The sequence below is a fragment of the Sesamum indicum genome, linkage group LG13 (genome assembly GCF_026168435.1).
Source record: "Sesamum indicum cultivar Baizhima isolate 11 linkage group LG13, ASM2616843v1, whole genome shotgun sequence".
NCBI lineage: Eukaryota > Viridiplantae > Streptophyta > Magnoliopsida > Lamiales > Pedaliaceae > Sesamum > Sesamum indicum.
In genome coordinates, this window is record NC_142669.1 from 10254119 (window position 1) to 10273735 (window position 19617).

The 19617-nt window shown below is 36.0% G+C and overlaps 4 protein-coding genes across 4 annotated transcripts; 1 reads left to right on the forward strand and 3 right to left on the reverse strand.

Annotated features, from left to right (window-relative positions):
* Positions 1-245: 245 nt before the first annotated feature.
* On the reverse strand, positions 246-5776 carry LOC105176932 (tubby-like F-box protein 7). The gene is made up of 4 exons (XM_011099914.3): positions 5295-5776; positions 4545-4632; positions 3172-3301; positions 246-1176 (listed from the first exon to the last, which is right to left on the reverse strand). Exons 1-4 carry the CDS (start codon positions 5706-5708, stop codon positions 600-602), a joined length of 1209 nt encoding a protein of 402 aa, XP_011098216.3. The 5' UTR covers positions 5709-5776; the 3' UTR covers positions 246-599.
* Positions 5777-8210: 2434 nt separating this feature from the next.
* LOC105176931 (protein DELAY OF GERMINATION 1) lies at positions 8211-9503 on the reverse strand. Its single transcript, XM_011099913.3, has 2 exons — positions 8948-9503; positions 8211-8778 (listed from the first exon to the last, which is right to left on the reverse strand). The coding sequence occupies exons 1-2, from the start codon at positions 9416-9418 to the stop codon at positions 8476-8478; spliced, it is 774 nt and encodes a 257-aa protein (XP_011098215.1). The 5' UTR covers positions 9419-9503; the 3' UTR covers positions 8211-8475.
* Positions 9504-11255: 1752 nt separating this feature from the next.
* LOC105177079 (uncharacterized) lies at positions 11256-13380 on the reverse strand. Its single transcript, XM_088876959.1, has 2 exons — positions 13225-13380; positions 11256-13128 (listed from the first exon to the last, which is right to left on the reverse strand). Exon 2 carries the CDS (start codon positions 12621-12623, stop codon positions 11400-11402), a length of 1224 nt encoding a protein of 407 aa, XP_088733085.1. The 5' UTR covers positions 12624-13128; positions 13225-13380; the 3' UTR covers positions 11256-11399.
* A 1543-nt stretch (positions 13381-14923) lies between these two features.
* LOC105176930 (UDP-Glycosyltransferase superfamily protein) lies at positions 14924-19244 on the forward strand. Its single transcript, XM_011099912.3, has 8 exons — positions 14924-15081; positions 15964-16080; positions 16193-16386; positions 16480-16585; positions 16730-16877; positions 17088-17227; positions 18239-18405; positions 18485-19244. Exons 1-8 carry the CDS (start codon positions 15021-15023, stop codon positions 18776-18778), a joined length of 1227 nt encoding a protein of 408 aa, XP_011098214.1. The 5' UTR covers positions 14924-15020; the 3' UTR covers positions 18779-19244.
* The last annotated feature ends 373 nt before the right edge of the window (positions 19245-19617 follow it).

The window sequence follows — 19617 nt, forward strand, 5'->3', positions numbered from 1 at the left end:
TTGATTAGGTAGTCGGTGGAAACGGCTGGAATGCATGCATTGACAAAAGTATGGACTGATGGGAATGTTCGGGAATTGCTATCTAGTGATTTCAGAATGTTTTGTACGTAAGAATTAGCTAACATGCAAATGGTTTGAACTTATTGGTTAGAATTTCAGTTATGTCTACTGAGATGAATCCTTGACTTAAACGTATAATAGGGGATCAAAATCCAACTACAAGTCTTACAGCGTAACTCATGAGATGATCCTGGGCTTAAACGTATAAATCATAACTTCAGTGATCCATGGTACATGATGGTATATCAATCTTAGTTTACAGGATCACCTGCAATACCTGAATCTCCCACTCTTTGGGTATTCAAGATTATAATTCATACACGACACCATTATGGAGTCTAATTTAAAAACAGGGTACAGGGGCACTATTGTCTGCTGCTATCATTACTCCAAACTTGAATACTATAACAATTCGAGCAACACAGTCATGTACATGGCGTGTTTCGTCAATCAGACCAGGCAAGATATATTAGGGGTTCAGCATCATGAAACAATCTCAACTTAGTTAACCAGCCTTCTTGATTGACCACGAGGAGACATTACTCACAAGCCAGTTTCGTCCCGAAACTTGTAAGGCAAATGGCAAATGCCTGGAAGGCCGACAAAGGCTGCCTATAGTCCATTGTGAAAGTATCATCTCCTACCTTACCAAACTGGAGGAGTACTGTCTCACCATCACCCCTTCCATCAGGTTTACTTTGATCCATCGTAGCAACCAGTTGAAAATTCTTCACTGATGCTACTGTTACTCTACCGTGGAAATTCAAGCACCAGCATTCCAAGTGTTCATGCCACCTCGGAGCTTTGTTTTTCAGAACTGTATACCCAGGAGTGGAGGATTCTGGCTTCTTCATTTTCAAATCCTCTTGATAGTTATCAACTGATGTTTCCTCAGAGGATGGGCAGGCAAGCGAGCATACCATCCTCCTAGGACCCCTCGACTTCAAGAGGTTAAACTTGTAGGATACTTGTCCAATTTCAAAGTTACCAGCTGGGACTTGGGGGCTAATCTGCTTGCTTGCAACACGGCGTCCAGATCTACTGCTAGACGGTTTTGCTCCGCTGTGTGGTGGTTGACTATCATATATCGTAAAATTCGTACCAAGAAAGTCCGACCTGCAAAATGAAAACGAATTTAATTGTGGAAATAAATGAGGAGTGCTGATGTAAAAGATGACATAACGAATGAGAAAGAACCGGTTTCTATATGAAGTTGAATTTTCAAATGCTCGAGGAAGTGTTACATAATACGAAAGGGGGCAAAGACAGATAATCCTTTTAGAATTACAAAACAATTCCTTCAAACTTGCTAATCTCCAATTCAACCATTTTCCCCCCTAAATTTCAGAAAACAAAATGATGCAAGCTTCTTGGTGTCTCGGGATCATATTATTACTTTATGAAAACTGCAAGTCGTTTCTTTTGTAAATTGCGATTAGGCATGTCAATGCCATGTTTTTTCTAGTCTAGTATTGAATTACATCTTATGACTGTACAACTATGAAGTCAGTAAAAGAAGATATCATTACATCTTTTCCGTTACAAATTAGAGTATCTTTAAGAGATAATATTACAGTACATAATGTCATTATATTGGGAACAAGAAGTTCATCTTCATGACACAGTCTAACCATTCTCTATAACCTCACTTCATTATGTGATGCAGTTTGATGAATGCACTTGCATTCCACATCAAATTGCGGCAACATGAATAAGAGAAGAGAAAAATTAAACAAACATGACATTTAAATTTGACATTCAAGTTCACAATACAATACAGTATTACCATATACCTGATCTTTCTATATACTTAACTATATTACAAAGACACACTCTCAAATTTGGACAAATCACTAAAGTGCAGATTGAGAAAATTCAATGAACTTTGGTGATTTTACATGATCATTTTCCCTGGATCTTGAAGTGAGATTTAGGAGGGCCCATTAGAGGAATGAGGCGTTATAGTTTTTAACTAAATTTTTGAACAGTCACTAAAGTCAATCTTATCTTTCATCTCATCTATAGATAATTGTTCAATTTCCTATTGCATGAGCATGTAGTATTGATTATATTTATAATTTTGATGCATTTAATAAATAATAGTGATACAAAAAATCATTTGTCCAACTAATTTCAGTGTACAAACTACATTAATGAAAAATAAATTTTTCAGTGTTTATTTTTATTATAATATAAAAAATTATAGATTCAACTGCATAAGAAACAAAACAGAAGGAAATAATGTAGTCTGCACATTACGAAAAAGTTAATATCGTTAGGAATTAACAAAAAAAGAAATATCTACACTAAATTGCTCACTTTACATGTTATAATAATCTATCATGTGTTATAATAGTCATGAAACTTACTGATAAGTCTTCATAGGATACACCATTTCTTTTATTGTTTGATATATATACATATAACAAAAATAATGTATCAGATTAAATGCCACTTCAACTCTTACAACTTTGAGCGTGATGTTTTCCTTAAAAAAAATTTGGAGGGGCCATTTATATTACATATTCATGCATATATGTCAAATGCACTATATGCATGACAAAATCTTGGGGGGCTAAGGCTCCTCCCCCCTAATTTCGTAATTGCATTTTGTTTAAAACCCTAGCAGAATACGGTGTCAAGTACACGTTGTCAACTTAGTTTTGAAGATCCTTATAATCTAGAAAGGGGGAAAAAGGGTAACAAAATTATAGAAACATATGTCCTTTTTTGATAGGCAGAGTTCCTAATAAACCCAGAAAGTTGTTTATTAAGACAACACTCCTACTGATACTTCTACAGCTCCATCCTTTTAGTATCAAGTGCTTCCTTCCAAGGGAAAACCAAGTGAGCCTACATTTCTTTCAAATGGATAAGGCCAATAATTCTGTGTCAAATTAATACTCCCATCTGGTGGTCGAAGCACTTCCAGATAACTAGTCATTACCAAGTTACTCAAGATAAACTTGTATCTTTTGGTTGCAATGGTGTTTCACACTCATGTCAGGAACATTTGCAATAGCTCCAACATAATCAGGGCCACCACTTCACTAAATGAGCAACTGATAAAGTTGTCTGGCTTTGCCCAGAATTACCAGATGAAATCCTTACCTCAATTTTCCAACATAGGCTTTACTTCCTTGAGATAGATCATCAGCGTCCAAAGATATAATGTACTCAGTGCGTGCACCATTTCTGTATCTTCGTGCTGCCAGGAGAAACTTCCCTTTGTCCATGAATGCTGTTACAGGAAAGAAAAATGAGGCTGTTAGGTGGTAAAAATCTGAGAGACGCAAAAAATACAAATGGAATTCATGGGAGTAGATAGGCACAAAATAATTTGCGAGATTTTGATACGACCCTGGGTGGAATGACAAACTACAATTAACTCCAATTAGCACAGTTTCTAAAACTAAAAAGAATTAAGTGCATTTAGTACCATATTGACTTAGGCTGCTTTATTCTCTCTAGATAGTTATTTGCTAATGATCTTTCCCTTGCCTATTCAGCTTATTCACTTAAGAGGCAGATAACCAAATTAAAACCCAAGTCCTTCGAAAGCACATCCCCAACTAACTTTATTACAGCAATAAAAATGCTTAAATGATTGGAAGGAACCACAAACAGACGTTGATTAGCTACAAAAAAAGAAACATTTCTAAGCACCATAAAAACAGTCTTCTATAAATGACCTAAGACGGTTCAGGGGATATGACCTGATGATTTTCCTAAGTATTCCAATGAACTTGGTTATATCTCTCTCAAAAAAAAATTGCAAGTCCTTAAATCTGATATTGGTCCAAGGGATTTGAATTTCTTTTTCTTTTTGTTACTCATAAAAATAGATCCAATCAACATAATGATAGCACCTTCCAGAAAACTGCAATATTCTGAACTACTCGGTTTATAATTAGTCCTGATCAGACAGAGATTCAAGGTGCACATAGACCAACTGAAATATACAGAGATCATGATTACGCAAAATGGTATATGCAGCTCCATTACATCTTGTAACATTATAATATTCTAAGTCAAAGGCATTCAAGAATGGAACTTAGCACCCATTATACTTGCATGTGTTGCTAATTACAAGCTCCATATACAGTTTGATATGGGATAGGACTAGACTTGACTAATTAATTAAATTAGCTAGTAGGAACATTATAGCAAGAGAACAAACAGCCACTGCTCAAGTACTTCCACATAGTAACAAAGCTACATGGAAGAATGACGAACAAAACAGCCATCCAGTGTTAGGCACAGAAGACTGGTGATATGGCTGGACCAACCAAAATTGACTTGAATTTTCAAACATGGTCCCTGTTTGACTAATTATTGAGATAAATTAAGAATATTGCCGGGAAAGCCTAATCCCCAAGGTCATACTCAATGACTCAGTCAACTCTCGTAATCACTAAACTGCATGAAAGTAAGTATTTCTAGGAGGACAAAGTAAATTGACCAGTGGCCAGTCGGCTTCTTACACGGTGAGAGAGCAAGATAGAGGTAAAATGTTCCGCTCTTCTTGTCACGTTTAATAAGACATTGAAGTGGAGAATCCCGTGGCCCTGGCTGCAACATACATAGCATTTAGAATTTTCAAGTCAGTATAATTACTCAGAATCACATAATCTAACAGCCACATTTTCCAATCAAAATATAATTCAACCAAAAAAAAGTAACTTATTATTTAACCTTATTTTGCCAGGAATCTTTAACTGCTTTATTTCCTTGCCAGTGACTACACAATTTTCGTTATAAATCATCACCTTAGCAAATGAAACATGCCAAATTTTATTCTTCGACAAGAAGCAAATCTTAACGCCTGCTGTAATTTCCATGAGATCTACAATATCACTAGAAACAACAGATCTTCAACTCTTTCTGACACTCAGGTGACCGACAGTAATCCATCAACAGATTTCCCTTCTCTTCCATGAATATGCAAATAAAGATTAGATATCTAGGATGGAAAATGAACAAAAACTGCGGTTAATTGGGGAAGAAGACAAAACAACTTAGTTGAAGTTGCTGGGATGATCATTTTTACTTCATATAATGTATTGATGGACATGAAACCGACCCGTCTAATTGATTTTCGCAATTGCAGTCATAGCCCCGAGTGTCAACAAATATAAACCATGGAGCGAGACAATCTAAAGAACTCTCAGTTTTATAACCCACTACAAAGAAATTCGAAATCCATAATATGCATATGTAACTGTAAATGGAACCTTTTTGAGAGAAGAAGGAAAGGTGATTGTGCCAGGCTGATGGAGAGAAGCCTTCTCCACGGCCTCTCTAGTGGCTTCCCTCCACCGCTTGCAGACGCAGCCGCAAGCGACGACGTTTTGGCGCTGCGGCCACTTGTCCTCACTCGCATCCACCCTCTGTATTATCTCTCCCAGCAACTCCGGCAGCATTCCGGCCCACGAACTCGATTCCGAAGGACCCGATTCGCCCGACAACACGACGCCTTCGCGCTGCTGCAGATGCCCATTTTCTTCCCTTACTTCCTCTATGCCCTGACGACCATCATCAGTGCAAATAGTTTGAATTTCTTGAGATTTGGATTCTCTGTAAGATCTAGAGAGCGTAAAAGACCGATGAATGATTCTTCGCGAGAGATAAGATCGTCTCAGTGACATCTCGCTTCCAGAGAGAGAGAAATGAGGGGTTTCTAGAGAGAGAAAAGAGGAAAAGCGATGGAGTGAAGAAGGATGAGAGAGAATATGACGGGATGAATCTTGTGATAACATTACATGCCCGTCACCTACACGTCCATGAACAAGCCAATGATAAGTAGTGAGATTATTTTGAACTGAAGGATGGGACACGTGTAAATGTATCCGTAGTGAGTTGCTTTTAGGTTTGTCACAGTGATGTGAGGCGAACAGTCAGTTGTTCACGATTTTTACTAATCTATACTTAATAAAGTGAGGACTTAGAGTATGTATACTAATTAAAATATCTTTAAATATTCTTTAATTAAATAAATTATATTAACACTTCTTATAATTATATCTAATTATTATGATGATTTAATTGTGAATTTATAAGGTTTAATACAGCTTTTCTAATTTCTAAGTTTATTTCATTCATTTTCGTACTATATGTAATTGTGATAATTTATATATAATAATATATATAAAGTTATTTTGAGATATAATTATAAACATAATTCACACCATTTTCCAGAACAGATGTATTTTTCTTTTTTTTTTTTAATAATTTAGCAGGAGACGTACTTGTTGTTTTATAAAGATATGTAATGAAACACCATCTCATGAAGTATCATTCATGTAACTTATTTTAAATATAGTATAATTTTTAAATACGAACACACATCGAGTATTATATGGTGGCTGCTTTAATAATATAAATAATTATATTTACACTCCTAATTTATGATTTATTTATATAAATTATTCTTATTTTTTATATAATTACGAAACTATTCCTAAAAGTCAAAAAAATGGGTCGTATGTGTGATATTAATATTTTTATAGGGGTGTATGTTTAATTTTTTTCAAAAATTAAGAATTATTTACGTAAATAATATTAATATTTTTGACAAGTATTTGACTAGTTGTCTGAATCAGGATGATTTTTGTCCCACAATATTTATCAATCAAACTACTTTTTTTTTAAAAAAAATTATTAATAGCCTTTTTGGTTGACTGCTTCTTAGCTTTTTAGTCACATAATAAAACAATAATATTTTTTTTAATTGTTCTAAAAAAATGTAGAGGGATTTCAAATAAAAAGTCAAACCTAATGCTAAAAGTTTTGTATTCTTTTTATTTTTAATTTTCAAATCAAAATTATAGGTTGGAGATGTGCGTTTTCGATTTTGTACAGGATCTTGTATGAAAATAAAAGTGTATTTCAAATTAATTATGAGATTATATTTTTTATTGTTAGTGGGGTCGAATCAATATTTTTTTAGGGCAAGTTATATTTTGCCGTCGTTTTTTTTTTTTTTTTGATCAACTTACCATTTCAACTTTGTAAAATTTGTATTTTGTCATATACGATCGGTTTTTTATTGATTTTTCTGTTGAAAACAAATCATATATCGTCCATATGTGAAAAATACTCCCGTCACATAATCCTTAAATATTACATGTGTACCAATATAATTTTTTCCAACAGAAAACTTGATTTAGAAACAGTTATAAATAGCAAAGTGCAAAATTTTTTGAAGTTGAGATGGTAAGCAAAAAAAAAAAGTTTAAATGCTAAAATATAAAACGGTCATAATTTGAATGACAAAATGTAATTAACTCTTCTTTTATTTGAATGAAAGTGATAGTTGCACCATGTCAATAAATCAATTATTGTAGTATTTTTCTATTCTACAATTCCAATTTAGTAATTAAACAAAAGTACATGTAAATTAATTATTTTCAATATTTTTTATTCATATTTTAAAAAAAATCAAAATTCAGCCCATCTTGGCAAAACTCAAAATTCAAAAAACTAAAAATCTAGGACAACACACGGTTAAAAGTGGAAAAAGATCCATCCAAACATGTCAATTCGGGCCATCCCGAAATAAAACCAAACATAGAGAGAAAAATAGAGATAAATAAGTATATGCTAGAAATAGATTGTACATTTAGATTTGTATTTTGAGGTAATTTAAAATATTTAAGTTAAGTGGTATAGGTTTGATGTTGGAATTTGGGAGGCAAAAATCACTGTTCATTATCGAATTATATCTCTTTTATATATAAATATGGTATGTTTACTGTTGTATTTTTTGGAAACTTTATGTATATAAAATTAAAAAATAAAAAAATACGAAGATAAGGTGTAAAAAAACAAAAATAAACATTGCGTGAATCAACAAAGGAAATCATCAAATATAAGGTTGTCTTAGTGAAGACTCTTCTTCTCGGGCGGCCTCACTCCGCCATCTGCCGGTCCACCTCCGCGGTCTCTCTCTTGGACGAAATTGACGCCTTGTGACTAAACATTATAAAATTTAAACCTCATTTTATTTGTGAGCATTAATTTATTTTAATAATAGTAACTAATTAATTATCCACATAATTAAAAGATAATAATTAATGCATTAATTTAATATAATTGTTAATATTCAAATTTATGATATTGTAAATGATTCGAAAGAATATAGAATGAAATGAGATCAAGTGCAAGCAGGCATTTTATTGAAAAGGAGAAGATTACAACCTTGCTCCAAGGATGGCGTTGCTCTGATCGTACATCAATGATTGTGATTTAGTGCTCGTTCCTGCATCAGCCCATCTTGAAAAGAGCTCGGATAAACACCATGCTCACGGAACACCCTACCAGACAAGTATGAGAAAAGAAAACAACAAAGCCATAGCAATGGCCACACACACAACGATGCTGGCGACGCATCAATGCAAAAACATTAAGATGATTTCAGCACACAAGCCTTAGTCCGATGATATGATAGTCTCGTTTGCCCTGCTGGTGATCCTTTCGCTTGCCCCACTCGTGCATGGAGAGGGTAAGTTTCTTGATGGCAAAGAGAAGCTCAGCAGCCTGCAACGGTTTGAGGAGGCCGATCAACTCCTTGAGCGTGCTCAGCCTCAGCTGATCGGCATCGGTGAGAATGCTTGCCAACGAGAGGTAATGAGTGTCCATGGCATGATCCAACTCCTGCAGGCTCGACTCCCCCACTTCCTGGGCCACAAGTGCTAGCGGCACGTCTGCTATTTCCTCCTGCAGATATGACATATATTCGTCAAACAAAATATAAGATAAAACACCTTGAAATAGAGGATTCAAACTGCCTTTGTAATATGTAAAAACAGTTATTTATTCTATTTAAGGTATCAATTAATTACCTAAGATACAGGAAATTAATTACGAAAGTTAGAGGTCCATGTACCTGTAAACTCGCCATCCTAGCAGATATCTTCTGTTCCTCTCTGATAGTCTTGCAGTGCAAAGCGTCGATCATATCAATCTGCTGGGCCGATATCTCCAACAAGCTGCCTTTCCTCTTGCTTTGGAAAAGCTCAGCGAGTTGGGATCCATCAACTTCCAACCCACAAACCAAGTAGATGATCCTAACATAGAGGGAAGGCCTGGATCCACCTATCCAGAAGAAGGCATTCTCAAAGGGGGTGCACCAGGCGGGAGACAGAAGTAAGGGTGCATCTTGTTGTGCCAATAGAGCTCGCCTCTCATAGTATTCTTCAAAGCGTTTCATGCTCTTGTCACTGAGAAGCTTCAGCTTCTCACTATCACTCTCAGAGTTGGTAGAAAGTTCGTCTAGAAGTTCCTTCAGGTCTTGATGTTGTTGGGCTATCCATTCGGCTGAGAAGGATTGGACGTTTTCACGGTTGAAGGTTGCCATGGGGCAGTGGTGCTGAGGAGGGAGAGCTTAAAGGTGCTTACAAGGTTTTGCAATGAGGCTGGGAATATATTATGCATGAAGCAGAATGTTTTGATTGTACCTCTTAACTGTTGGTTCAGCATCTGCATCACGGTAAAGGCATGAGAGTCAGGTCCAAGTTAATTTGATTCGTCCAGAAGCAATCAGAGCAGATATCGGAAATTGAAGAAAGGAGCCAACATGTTTTAGGGTCCCTAAATAGAATACATTATATCATTGCGTTTGCAACAGAAAATCCAATACAAACCAAAAGTTGCCTAGACATGATGCAAATAGGAACTTTCAAGGCACATAGTGGAAGAGTAAAAAGTTAAGTGCTTGACAACCATAGAAATTTTCAAATGTATCATAAAAATGTGCGAAACAGAGAAAGCAACCAACCCTTCGAGTTTAACCACAGAAGGGACAAATCAACAGCTAACAACTAAGTGCCACAATGACTGCTGCTCCAGGCATTTTCTGCTCCTCCTTACCCTGGAAAGGCAAGGCAAAAATATCGTTAAGTTCATTGAATTTCAATTAGCATAGACTGCATTGCCCCTTGGGACCAACAAGTGGCTGCACGAATATCCAGAGGATTGATATCTCATGTCTGTCAACTGGCCTTTGGTGAAAGTACAAGAAGTAATCTGGCCTCTCCTTAAACACTCAAGTAATCTACATGAATATTCATCATTCATTTTTGGGGATAAAGTGATACTTCCGGGAAAGATCAGGAATCATCAGTAAAATGGAAATGCAACCAGCATTCAGCAACAATTTTTAGCTCCTAAAATGTTACACAAATGCTATGTTAACTAGCATGCACAGACCATTCTGCAAATTTGCAAGCAGTTGCAGTCTTCGAGATTTAGGTAAGTTATTAAAGTCCGTCCACGTTTTAATCAAGTATTCCCCCTCCAAGAAACCAGCTGAATTTGACTTCATTAAAAATGAAATCTTACATTCAGCAGAACAACTTACCTGGCGATGAAACTTTTAGCATCATAGTTTAGAAGCAGTATATGCTCAAGTATTGACACAAGTTCTCAATCAACTAGATCATACATGTATAAAACCAATGACGAAGTCAACGTTCTAGAGAATCGATTATTTCAGAGGAACGCACGCCCTGAAGTAGGCAACACAATAACGATACTTCACACACACCACAGGAAGCCGAGACCAAAAGACATTTCCGGGGTTCTACAAGGAATATGTGAACAAAACGTGTTTGAGTTTGTGTTGGAAATGATTGACTTGATGTATTTTCGAATGCATGTAAGGTCTATCTAGTTAGTAGTGTCAGGTAAAGCTTCAATGCTATTATCTGCGGCCATTATATTCATGTACTGATTGAGAGATACATTCTATATTAATCTAAGGATCGAAACATTACATATTATATGTAATAAATATACGTCTCTCTCTCTCTCTCTCTATATATATATATATATATATATGATTATTGAGGGAATATAAAGATATATATAGAAGTATGATATACATAGATATTTATACAGCGTAAAGGGCTTTTTCAGAACATAAAGCTTAAAACCACTGTGGAAAGAAAATAGAACCAATGCAATTCAATCAGTGCAAATCTTTATTTCCATTCCAGCTCAAAAAGTAATTAATGTGTAGAATTCCAGGCAGCAATCACCGTTTGCAGAAATACCGATATGAACTTCTTCACTGGACATAATTTCTTACACCATCAACTAATTAAACAGACTTTTAGACATGAAATTTGCAACTATATTTGTCAATTGCCATCAGTCAAGAAGCTCTATCCACTCATACAACGAAAAGAAGGAACTCAAAAACAATGCCAACATCCATAATCACAACCATACTATCCTCCATCCAGAAACAATATATTTGTGCAATTCAAGTTCTAATAGTAACAGAATAAAACAACTTTGTTTTTGTTTCAAAACAAAAAAAGCCAAGATACTCTCTTTCAAGACCACCCATATGCTTCTCTCACTGTAGCTCTTTTTTCGTTCATCTGTTTGAACAATTCCTTATCATATCCATAACTGCGGTCCACACCATCCCAGTGTCTGCCTGGTTTGATCCCATAGCAGTTTGGTGCCGCATCCAGTCCTCTTCTTATCCAGCTGTGACTTGGGATGTCCTGGGGAATTATGAAGCCAGACTCTTTCATCTTCTCGTTATCACCTAGGTCCGGAAGAACTGGCTCCAAATGCTTTCTCTTGACCAAGTGTGCCATGGGATCACCCCATCGAAGTCTCTCCTTCAGCATAGCATCAAGATCAGGGTCATCCCTGCTGCGAGCAAATGGTTTATCCTTCTCCTTTTCTATTTCTTGTACTCTAGCTTCAGCTTCCCACTTTTGAGCCAGCCCTTTGCCCCATTCCAGCTTTATTTCCTTGGGCTTCTCTTCTTTCCTGAATTCTTTCTTCCGAGACTTCAGAAACTCCTCCTTCGAGATACGTTCCCCAGTTGTCTTATTGCGGTATATAGGTTCAGCAGCTTGACCACTCACAGAAGGATCCATCTCTTTAAACCTCAACCAATCTTCCTTTTTCTGTCTGTCAATTTCATCTTTGACATCTGCAGCAGAAATTAATCCAGCTTTTGGCCGATGTACCAAAATTGGTGATTCATTCCGCCTCTTCCTTGGAGGAGAAAGGTCAGAAACTGAAGGTGCAGGATCAACTGTGTCATAGTCATCCAAATCGTGAATTGACTTCATTGCAGAGACAATAGAACCTGATCTTTCATTCTTGGCATTCCTAGGAGGACCCCAGTAATGCTTGTGGTACTGCCGTGGTGGAGAGAAATTAGCATCTGATGAAACGTCAGATTGTTGTTCAGGTCTTGGAGACGGAGTATCATTCCGCAGCCTACTCCTGCGAGGTGGAGAAATATCATAATTTTGGTGTTCGGGTTTCATGTTATTAGGAGCATTAGACACAGAATCGCAGCCACTTCCATCCTCAGAAATCGCACCAAAAGGGCGTCCAGTCCCCAGTTGCTCCAGTCTTCTCATACGCTTAACTTCAATATCTTCATCAACTTGAGGCTTTTCTTCATCTGATGAATCTTGTTCTTCTTTGACTGGCTTTTGCCAAACGGGATCTTCATCCACCAAAAGAATTCCAGGTTTAGATTCTTTCTTCTCACCATCATCGTTTTGTGCAAAATATGTACCCACCATTCTAAATCCTAACAAGCTATTCTCCCGATGGAACCGCAAGAACCCAGTGCCGATTTATACCGAAACAAGAAAAGAAAAGAGAAGGCGAGAGGAAAGGAGTTCGGACGAGAGTGGGAGAAGAGAAACCGAGAGGGAGAAGACTTATACAGAAACCGCCGATTCAACAACCCGTGTTCAAAACTTGTCAATGCGAAAAACGGAACAAAACAACTTGCTCATCATAAATCCCTAAAATATAAACTTAACCTCACTCTTCGACAATTTTGGTAGAAAAATTAAGTGCTGAAACATTAAATCCATAACATTTATTAACTAAAATAAAACAGTGATTAACAACACGTACTCCTCCTCACCCCCTCAAAAGTAGACATTTTCAATCAACTGCTCTTCTGTACCACATTTGACAGGCTCTTCGAAGACGGCCCGTTTAACTGTTGCTGATGCTTCTCAATCATTGACTTTCTTTCCATATCTTTCCACTTGTTGATCGCGGCGGCGCACGCGGCTTCAACAAAAACCACCCACACAAAATCCTGAAATTAGAAAACCACAAGACGGAGGAAAAGAGTTAGATGGAGTAACACACAAACTGTACATGTACCTCCGGCTCCGACGAAGTAGAGCAATCGGACGAGCTTCGTGCGGACCACTTCTCCTCCCGGTAATTGCATCATTCCTCTCTCTCTCTCTCTCTCTCTCTCTCTCTCTCTCTCTCTCTCTCCTCTCTCTCTCCTGCTCCGGACTGTAGTGGAACGGGCTTTTATGAGGATTGGGCCCTCATGGCCGAAGAAAAATGGGCTTTCATAATTGGGCTGGTCCATTATGTATTTATTAATTTTGACAAAAAATATTTTAATGGATCATGACGGACTATATAGGGGTAGTTTAGTCAATACATATTGCCTATAAATAATCCTTGACTCTTGTTCAAAATTATTCATAGTATACATCACGACGGACTCTCATAAGATTTGTCATAATTACAAATACTCCCTCATTATTTAAAAAATTACAAATACCCTAACAAATACTCACTTACAATTGATTGTTTTAAGGAGTTGTTTGTTAGAATATTTGTAATTTTAAGAGGATATTTATAACATTTTCAAATATCGAAAAAATATATAATTATGACAAATCTCATGAGAGCCCATCGTAGTCAAAAGATAAGTCATTCAGTCTCAACACACTTTCACTCTTGGACAGTAAGGGCCAGGCTACGCCTTCCCCACTCATTTTCTGCACTCTGCTAACTTATTTTAGCTTTTTATTCTTACATCCAGGTACGCCACACCAATTAATTTAGCATTATCTCGTATTTTCAAGCTTCTCTATTTTATTTCACATAATTCAATTATTGATTTAAATATCGGAGTGCTAATATTCACTTTACAAATTAAGTCAACTGATCAAAGAATTTTTAAAAAAAAATCTTTGACCATTGTAATGCTATTGGACTCCAATACGCACACGAGTAATACCAAGAAAGTTACTCTACACTCTCAATTTTAGTAATATAGTATTTATTTTAAATAGCTAAATGTAAAAAGAATTTAAAATTTGTTAACATTTTATATAATATAGTTAAACAAAAAGTGTTGAAATTTTGGCATTTATCTCCCTTGGGGAATAGCAAAAGCGTCTCTTCTATCATTGTTATCTCAATGATTATAATAAAATATTAGAATAATTTACGACGATCTTTCTTAAAATTTGATATAATTAAATATTTTTTATTATTTAAAAAATTATAAATATTTTATGGTGTTTGATAATTTATAATTATTAGATAGAGATTTAAAATTGTCAATTTTATCATTTTCTGTATTTTTTTTAAAAAAAATATGAATTTGTATCAAATCAGAAGAGTTGGATTGAAAAATCAAAAAAATTATTTTTAAAAAAATATCACTTAATTCATAAAAATTTCATACGTAAATAAAATTGTAATTTATAATGTATATGGACATTTTGATCAGTTTATAGAAAAAAAAAGATGAAAAAATAATAAAAACTAATGAATTGAGATAGTTGTTGGGTGACGGTTAAAACTAGAGAAGTGTTGGTAATTTTTTAAATAATAAAAGAGTATTTATAATTATATCAAATTTTAGAGAAACTTGTTATTTACCCGAAAGATTATTTAAAGATAATAAATAATTTATTTAAAGTCTTTAGAAAAGATTTTATTTCAATTTTGCAAAAACGTGCCATAATCCAAACCTAATTTTGGGCTATTTCGGACGTGGCTTCTTATGATTGGTCGGAAACACATAGATCAAACGCTTTTGCTCGTCATTTATATTTATCTTTCCCTTTCTCTGTTCTGAATAATTTGATCAAAGATAAAATTGAAAAGACTGTGCAGTGAAGAAGGTGAAAAGCGCAGAAGCAGCCATGGGAAGAAGAGATAGCTCAAAGTTAAACATAGCGATTATTCACCCTGATCTTGGAATAGGTAACTCCGATTGCGGCATATCATCTATATCACGACCCATGTTGAATTGCATCAAGAATTGTTTGGTTTATATGATTTTTTTTATTTTTTTATTTTTAGAATTGATCTTATACTGGAATTCGTGCTATTTATTTCTGGGGTTTTGCTATTTTAATCATTATGTTAGTTTCCGCGAATGATGAGTAGTTAATAGTCAGGGCGAGCGATTCCTGTGTTTGAATTGTGGAAATCATGCATATGAGTTTAATCCGAGGTAGAACCTGTAGGTATGAAGATTGCAGAAAGGTGAAAATGTGTGAGCTTTATTGCTTTTAATATAAAGACGAAGTCTTTGAGAATTCTTGCTGTCAATGTCGGAATGTATTTTCAATCCGTGATGTAAGTTGGAGGAGGGCCTGCTTTAATTGCGTTGCAAAACTTAGAGAGATGTGGGATTTGTTGTCTGATATGGGGAGTTCAGGGAGAAGCTCTAGTTTGATCAGGAGGAGCACGTGTGAAAAATTTTCATGGCACCTCGTAAAATTTTGCACAAATCGTTAGGTTTGGTTTTATGATGTGGGAAAGAATTTTCATGTATTGTCAATTGAGATGATACACATTTCAGTTTCTTACGTGCCTGTTTTTGCTTCAAATCTAGAGCCAGCTTCTTGACTAAGTGTAACAATTATATCTTTGGGGTAATATTTGTATCTTCTTCAGTTGATACTGATACACATGATTTGCATTGGTTCGTGTTTTACATGCCTATGAATTTGTATGAATATGATTTTTGAAGATGCATATGAATCATGAGTGTTTAATTTATCGCTTTTTCTGGTTTGCCCCTTTATAGTCTACTTATGGTCTTTCAGTTACTTATGTAATAGTTTTCCACTATGCTAGGTGGAGCGGAAAGATTAATAGTTGATGCTGCTGTGGAAATCTCATCTAATGGTCATAATGTTCATATATTTACGTCACACCATGACAAAACACATTGTTTTGAGGAGACCGTATCTGGTGTGTACAAGTCTTTCTTCTATTCTCTTTTCTCGGAGAAATTTTGATCTTAATCTGAATAGGGTTTATGCATTTTGTTGTTTTGAAATCTGAAGTAATCTTATATGGGCAGGTACCTTTCCAGTCACAGTATATGGTGCTTTCCTACCTCGGCATATTTTTTACCGTCTCCATGCAGTATGCGCATATTTGCGGTGTATTTTTGTTGCTCTTTGTGTTTTGTTTATGTATCCTTCTTTCGACATTATACTTGCGGATCAGGTCTCTGTCATCATTCCTCTAATGAAGTTGAAAAAGTCATCAAAGGTTGGAATGCATTCAAAACAAATTTGTCACTTAATGTTTGCTATTGTTAGTGGCATTACAGCTTATACAGTTCATAATTTTTCTTGTATCCAGGTTGTATTCTATTGCCATTTCCCGGACTTGTTGCTAGCTCAACACACTACTATCCTTAGGAGAATTTATCGGAAACCTATAGACTTTTTGGAAGAAATGACAACAGGTCTCTTTAAGCTTTGTAATTTTTTTTTTAATTTTATTTTGTGTGTCCAGTATTTTGTTCATCTCTTAGATGCATATTATATTTCTTTTCCATTATACTCTTTGCAAATTTTGACTCTTCTGCGATCTGCCTCATTTATTGTAGGTATGGCTGATCTAATTCTCGTAAACAGCAAATTTACTGCATCAACTTTCACAAAGACTTTCAAACATTTAAATTCACGAGGGATTAGACCAGCCGTGCTTTATCCAGCTGTCAATGTGGATCAGTTTGACGAACCTAATGCTACTAAGTAACAGACATGCTCCTATCTCTTGGTACCTTCAATTTTTAGCATGGACTAAAGAAAATATCGTATTAGCTTTAGTTCCATTCTTTAGACATATATACTCTGAACTGCATTTCTCAGCATGAAAGGACAAGCTAAGAAAGAAAAAATCTGTATGTATAGAAGTATAATCGATTAAGCCACCCTGTCTATATCTTCTTTGCTTTTTTTCAGGTTGAATTTTCTGTCCATCAATCGTTTTGAGCGGAAAAAGAATATAGAGCTAGCTATATCTGCCTTTGCTATGCTCTACAACAGCCAACAGGATTTCCTTCAAGGTGACAAAAAAGACGAGCTTTCCTTGATTGTTGCAGGTAAGTTTCATCCTTCTCTTAGTAAGTTATGTGACATGATCTATCTGCATTCTTATTCGAACACATTCGTATTACTGGGTTGTATCTGAATTGTTCTTCTCGCATTTTCTCTCGTCTTCTCCATAGTAGTCAATGGGGCCAAGGGCTCCTGCAGCCATGGCGCACGGCGCGGCGCGCGCCTTTTCGAAGGATGGCGCAAATATAAGAAATAATCTATATATTTATATAATTAGTATTATTTTGAGTAGATTAATGGATAAAGAGTTAAATAAGACGTATAAAACAACAAATTCAACATAACAAAACTTCATAAACTAAACAATACATACAACCTTATAGTTGAATTACTGAAAGTCTCTAACTGAAATTTCATAGCATACTTATATCATTAAAACATATGAAAAATAGGTAATTTTAATTTATATTTATATTTAATTAAAGAAGTAAATAACATAATCATGGACTACTAGTCTACAAACAATTACATAATTAAAGCAAAACACTAACAGTCTAAAATTAAGAAGAAAACCGAAGAAAGAAGAGTCAGGAAGGAATGAACAGGTTACTCATGCATGCAGAATATTTATTTCTGCTGAAATTCCTTTATTTGTTAGGTTTTTTTTTATTGATGGGCCGAGGCCGCCCAGCCAGCACCCAGTCCGCCCAGGCCCGTCTTCATAAAGGCGCACCTGGCACGTGCCTGGGCAATGCCTAAATGGCGCCCAGGCGAGCGCCATGGCCTCGCCATTGTGAAGGCACGCGCCATAGGCCATGAATGGCGCGAGAGGCGCGCTCCACGATGTGCCATTAACTACTGTGGTCTTCTCTTTCTTGGTTTTGCTTTTCTTAATATTTTTCTCTCTAGGAAACTGCTTGGTAGCAGTGAACTATCAGTTTTTGGCTGTAAATGTCATCAATTTATTGAATTCTGTCTGCACAAACTTGTCAAATCAGCCAATTTTTAGTTGGGCTTAAAATGGGACATCTCATATGCACTTTTGTTTCTATAAGGTGGCTTTGATAAACGGCTCAGAGAGAATGTTGAGTATTTGGAGGAACTGAAAAACTTAGCAGAACGAGAGGGAGTGTCTCGTCGGGTCCAATTCATCACATCTTGCCCCACATCCGAAAGAAACACTCTTCTTTTACAATGCCTTTGTGTGGTATACACACCCAAGGTTTGGCACCATCTGATATTCTTGTTAATTAATTGGAATGGGGTGTGAGAATTCTTCTAACATAATACAGCTGATGTAGGATGAGCATTTTGGCATCGTCCCTATAGAAGCGATGGCAGCCCACAAGCCTGTAATTGCGTGCAACAGTGGGGGTCCAGTCGAGACTATAAAGAATGGAGTGACAGGCTACCTCTGTGACCCCAGCCCTCATGACTTCTCCATGGCCATGGCTAACTTTATCCGGGATCCTCAGTTGTCAAGAACCATGGGAAGAGAAGCCCGACAACATGTGATGCAGTCATTTTCAACCAAGATATTTGGGCAGCATCTGAATGCATACATCAGTGATACAGCTCGGATAAAGAGGGACTGAAAAAGTTCAGACACTAAAAATGGCGTGGTTGCACACTTGATAATCTCCCATAAACATATTCCTGGTTTGCCCCTTGGTTAAAACCATGAAGTTTGCATCCTTCTAACAAACTGATATAATCTTAGGGCTTCAAGAGCCAAGGATTCTGTACTTCAAAATTGAGTAGTAAGTCATTTGAAGAAGGCATGGAAAATGAAGATTATGTGAAGTGATATTCATGGTTATAGGAGCAGTTTTATGCTTTTCTTAGCATAACTCTGAATATGATTCTGTTGACCTTGGGCATTGAAATGCTGTTATCATCTGACTTTAGTTTGTAGCTCTAAAGGAGGAAGGGGAACATACTTCTTTGCTGATTTATTGATATGTTATGGGGACAAGGTTGTTGCCTCATCGTCAGTCTTCTTTGCCAAAGGACTATGTGGACTTGAACAGTTGAACTGATATATCTGTACTTTTAGCCTCATTCTTGCGCTGAGCAGATCACTGGCTTCGTACAATTTGGAATAATCACACAACCCTTATGTTAATATGGATAACTACACCTACCTTCCATGTTACAAACATATGGTAATTCCTTTCGTTTCTTTTCAGATTCTCTGCAGAGGGAGACTAAATGCAGATCACTCCAGACTATTTCACTACCAAGTTTTCCTCATAAAAGTTGTAGTTTTCCATGTGGTGCTGAATATTTCTTCACATCCACACTGCTTCATGCACATAGTAAATCTTTTGAGTTACATGATTACGGTGTTATAAGTTTTAGATCAGCCTGGCAAAATCTTCCAAAGAAAATAACTAACTCCAGAAAATTTGGACATTATATATATGGAGTAAAC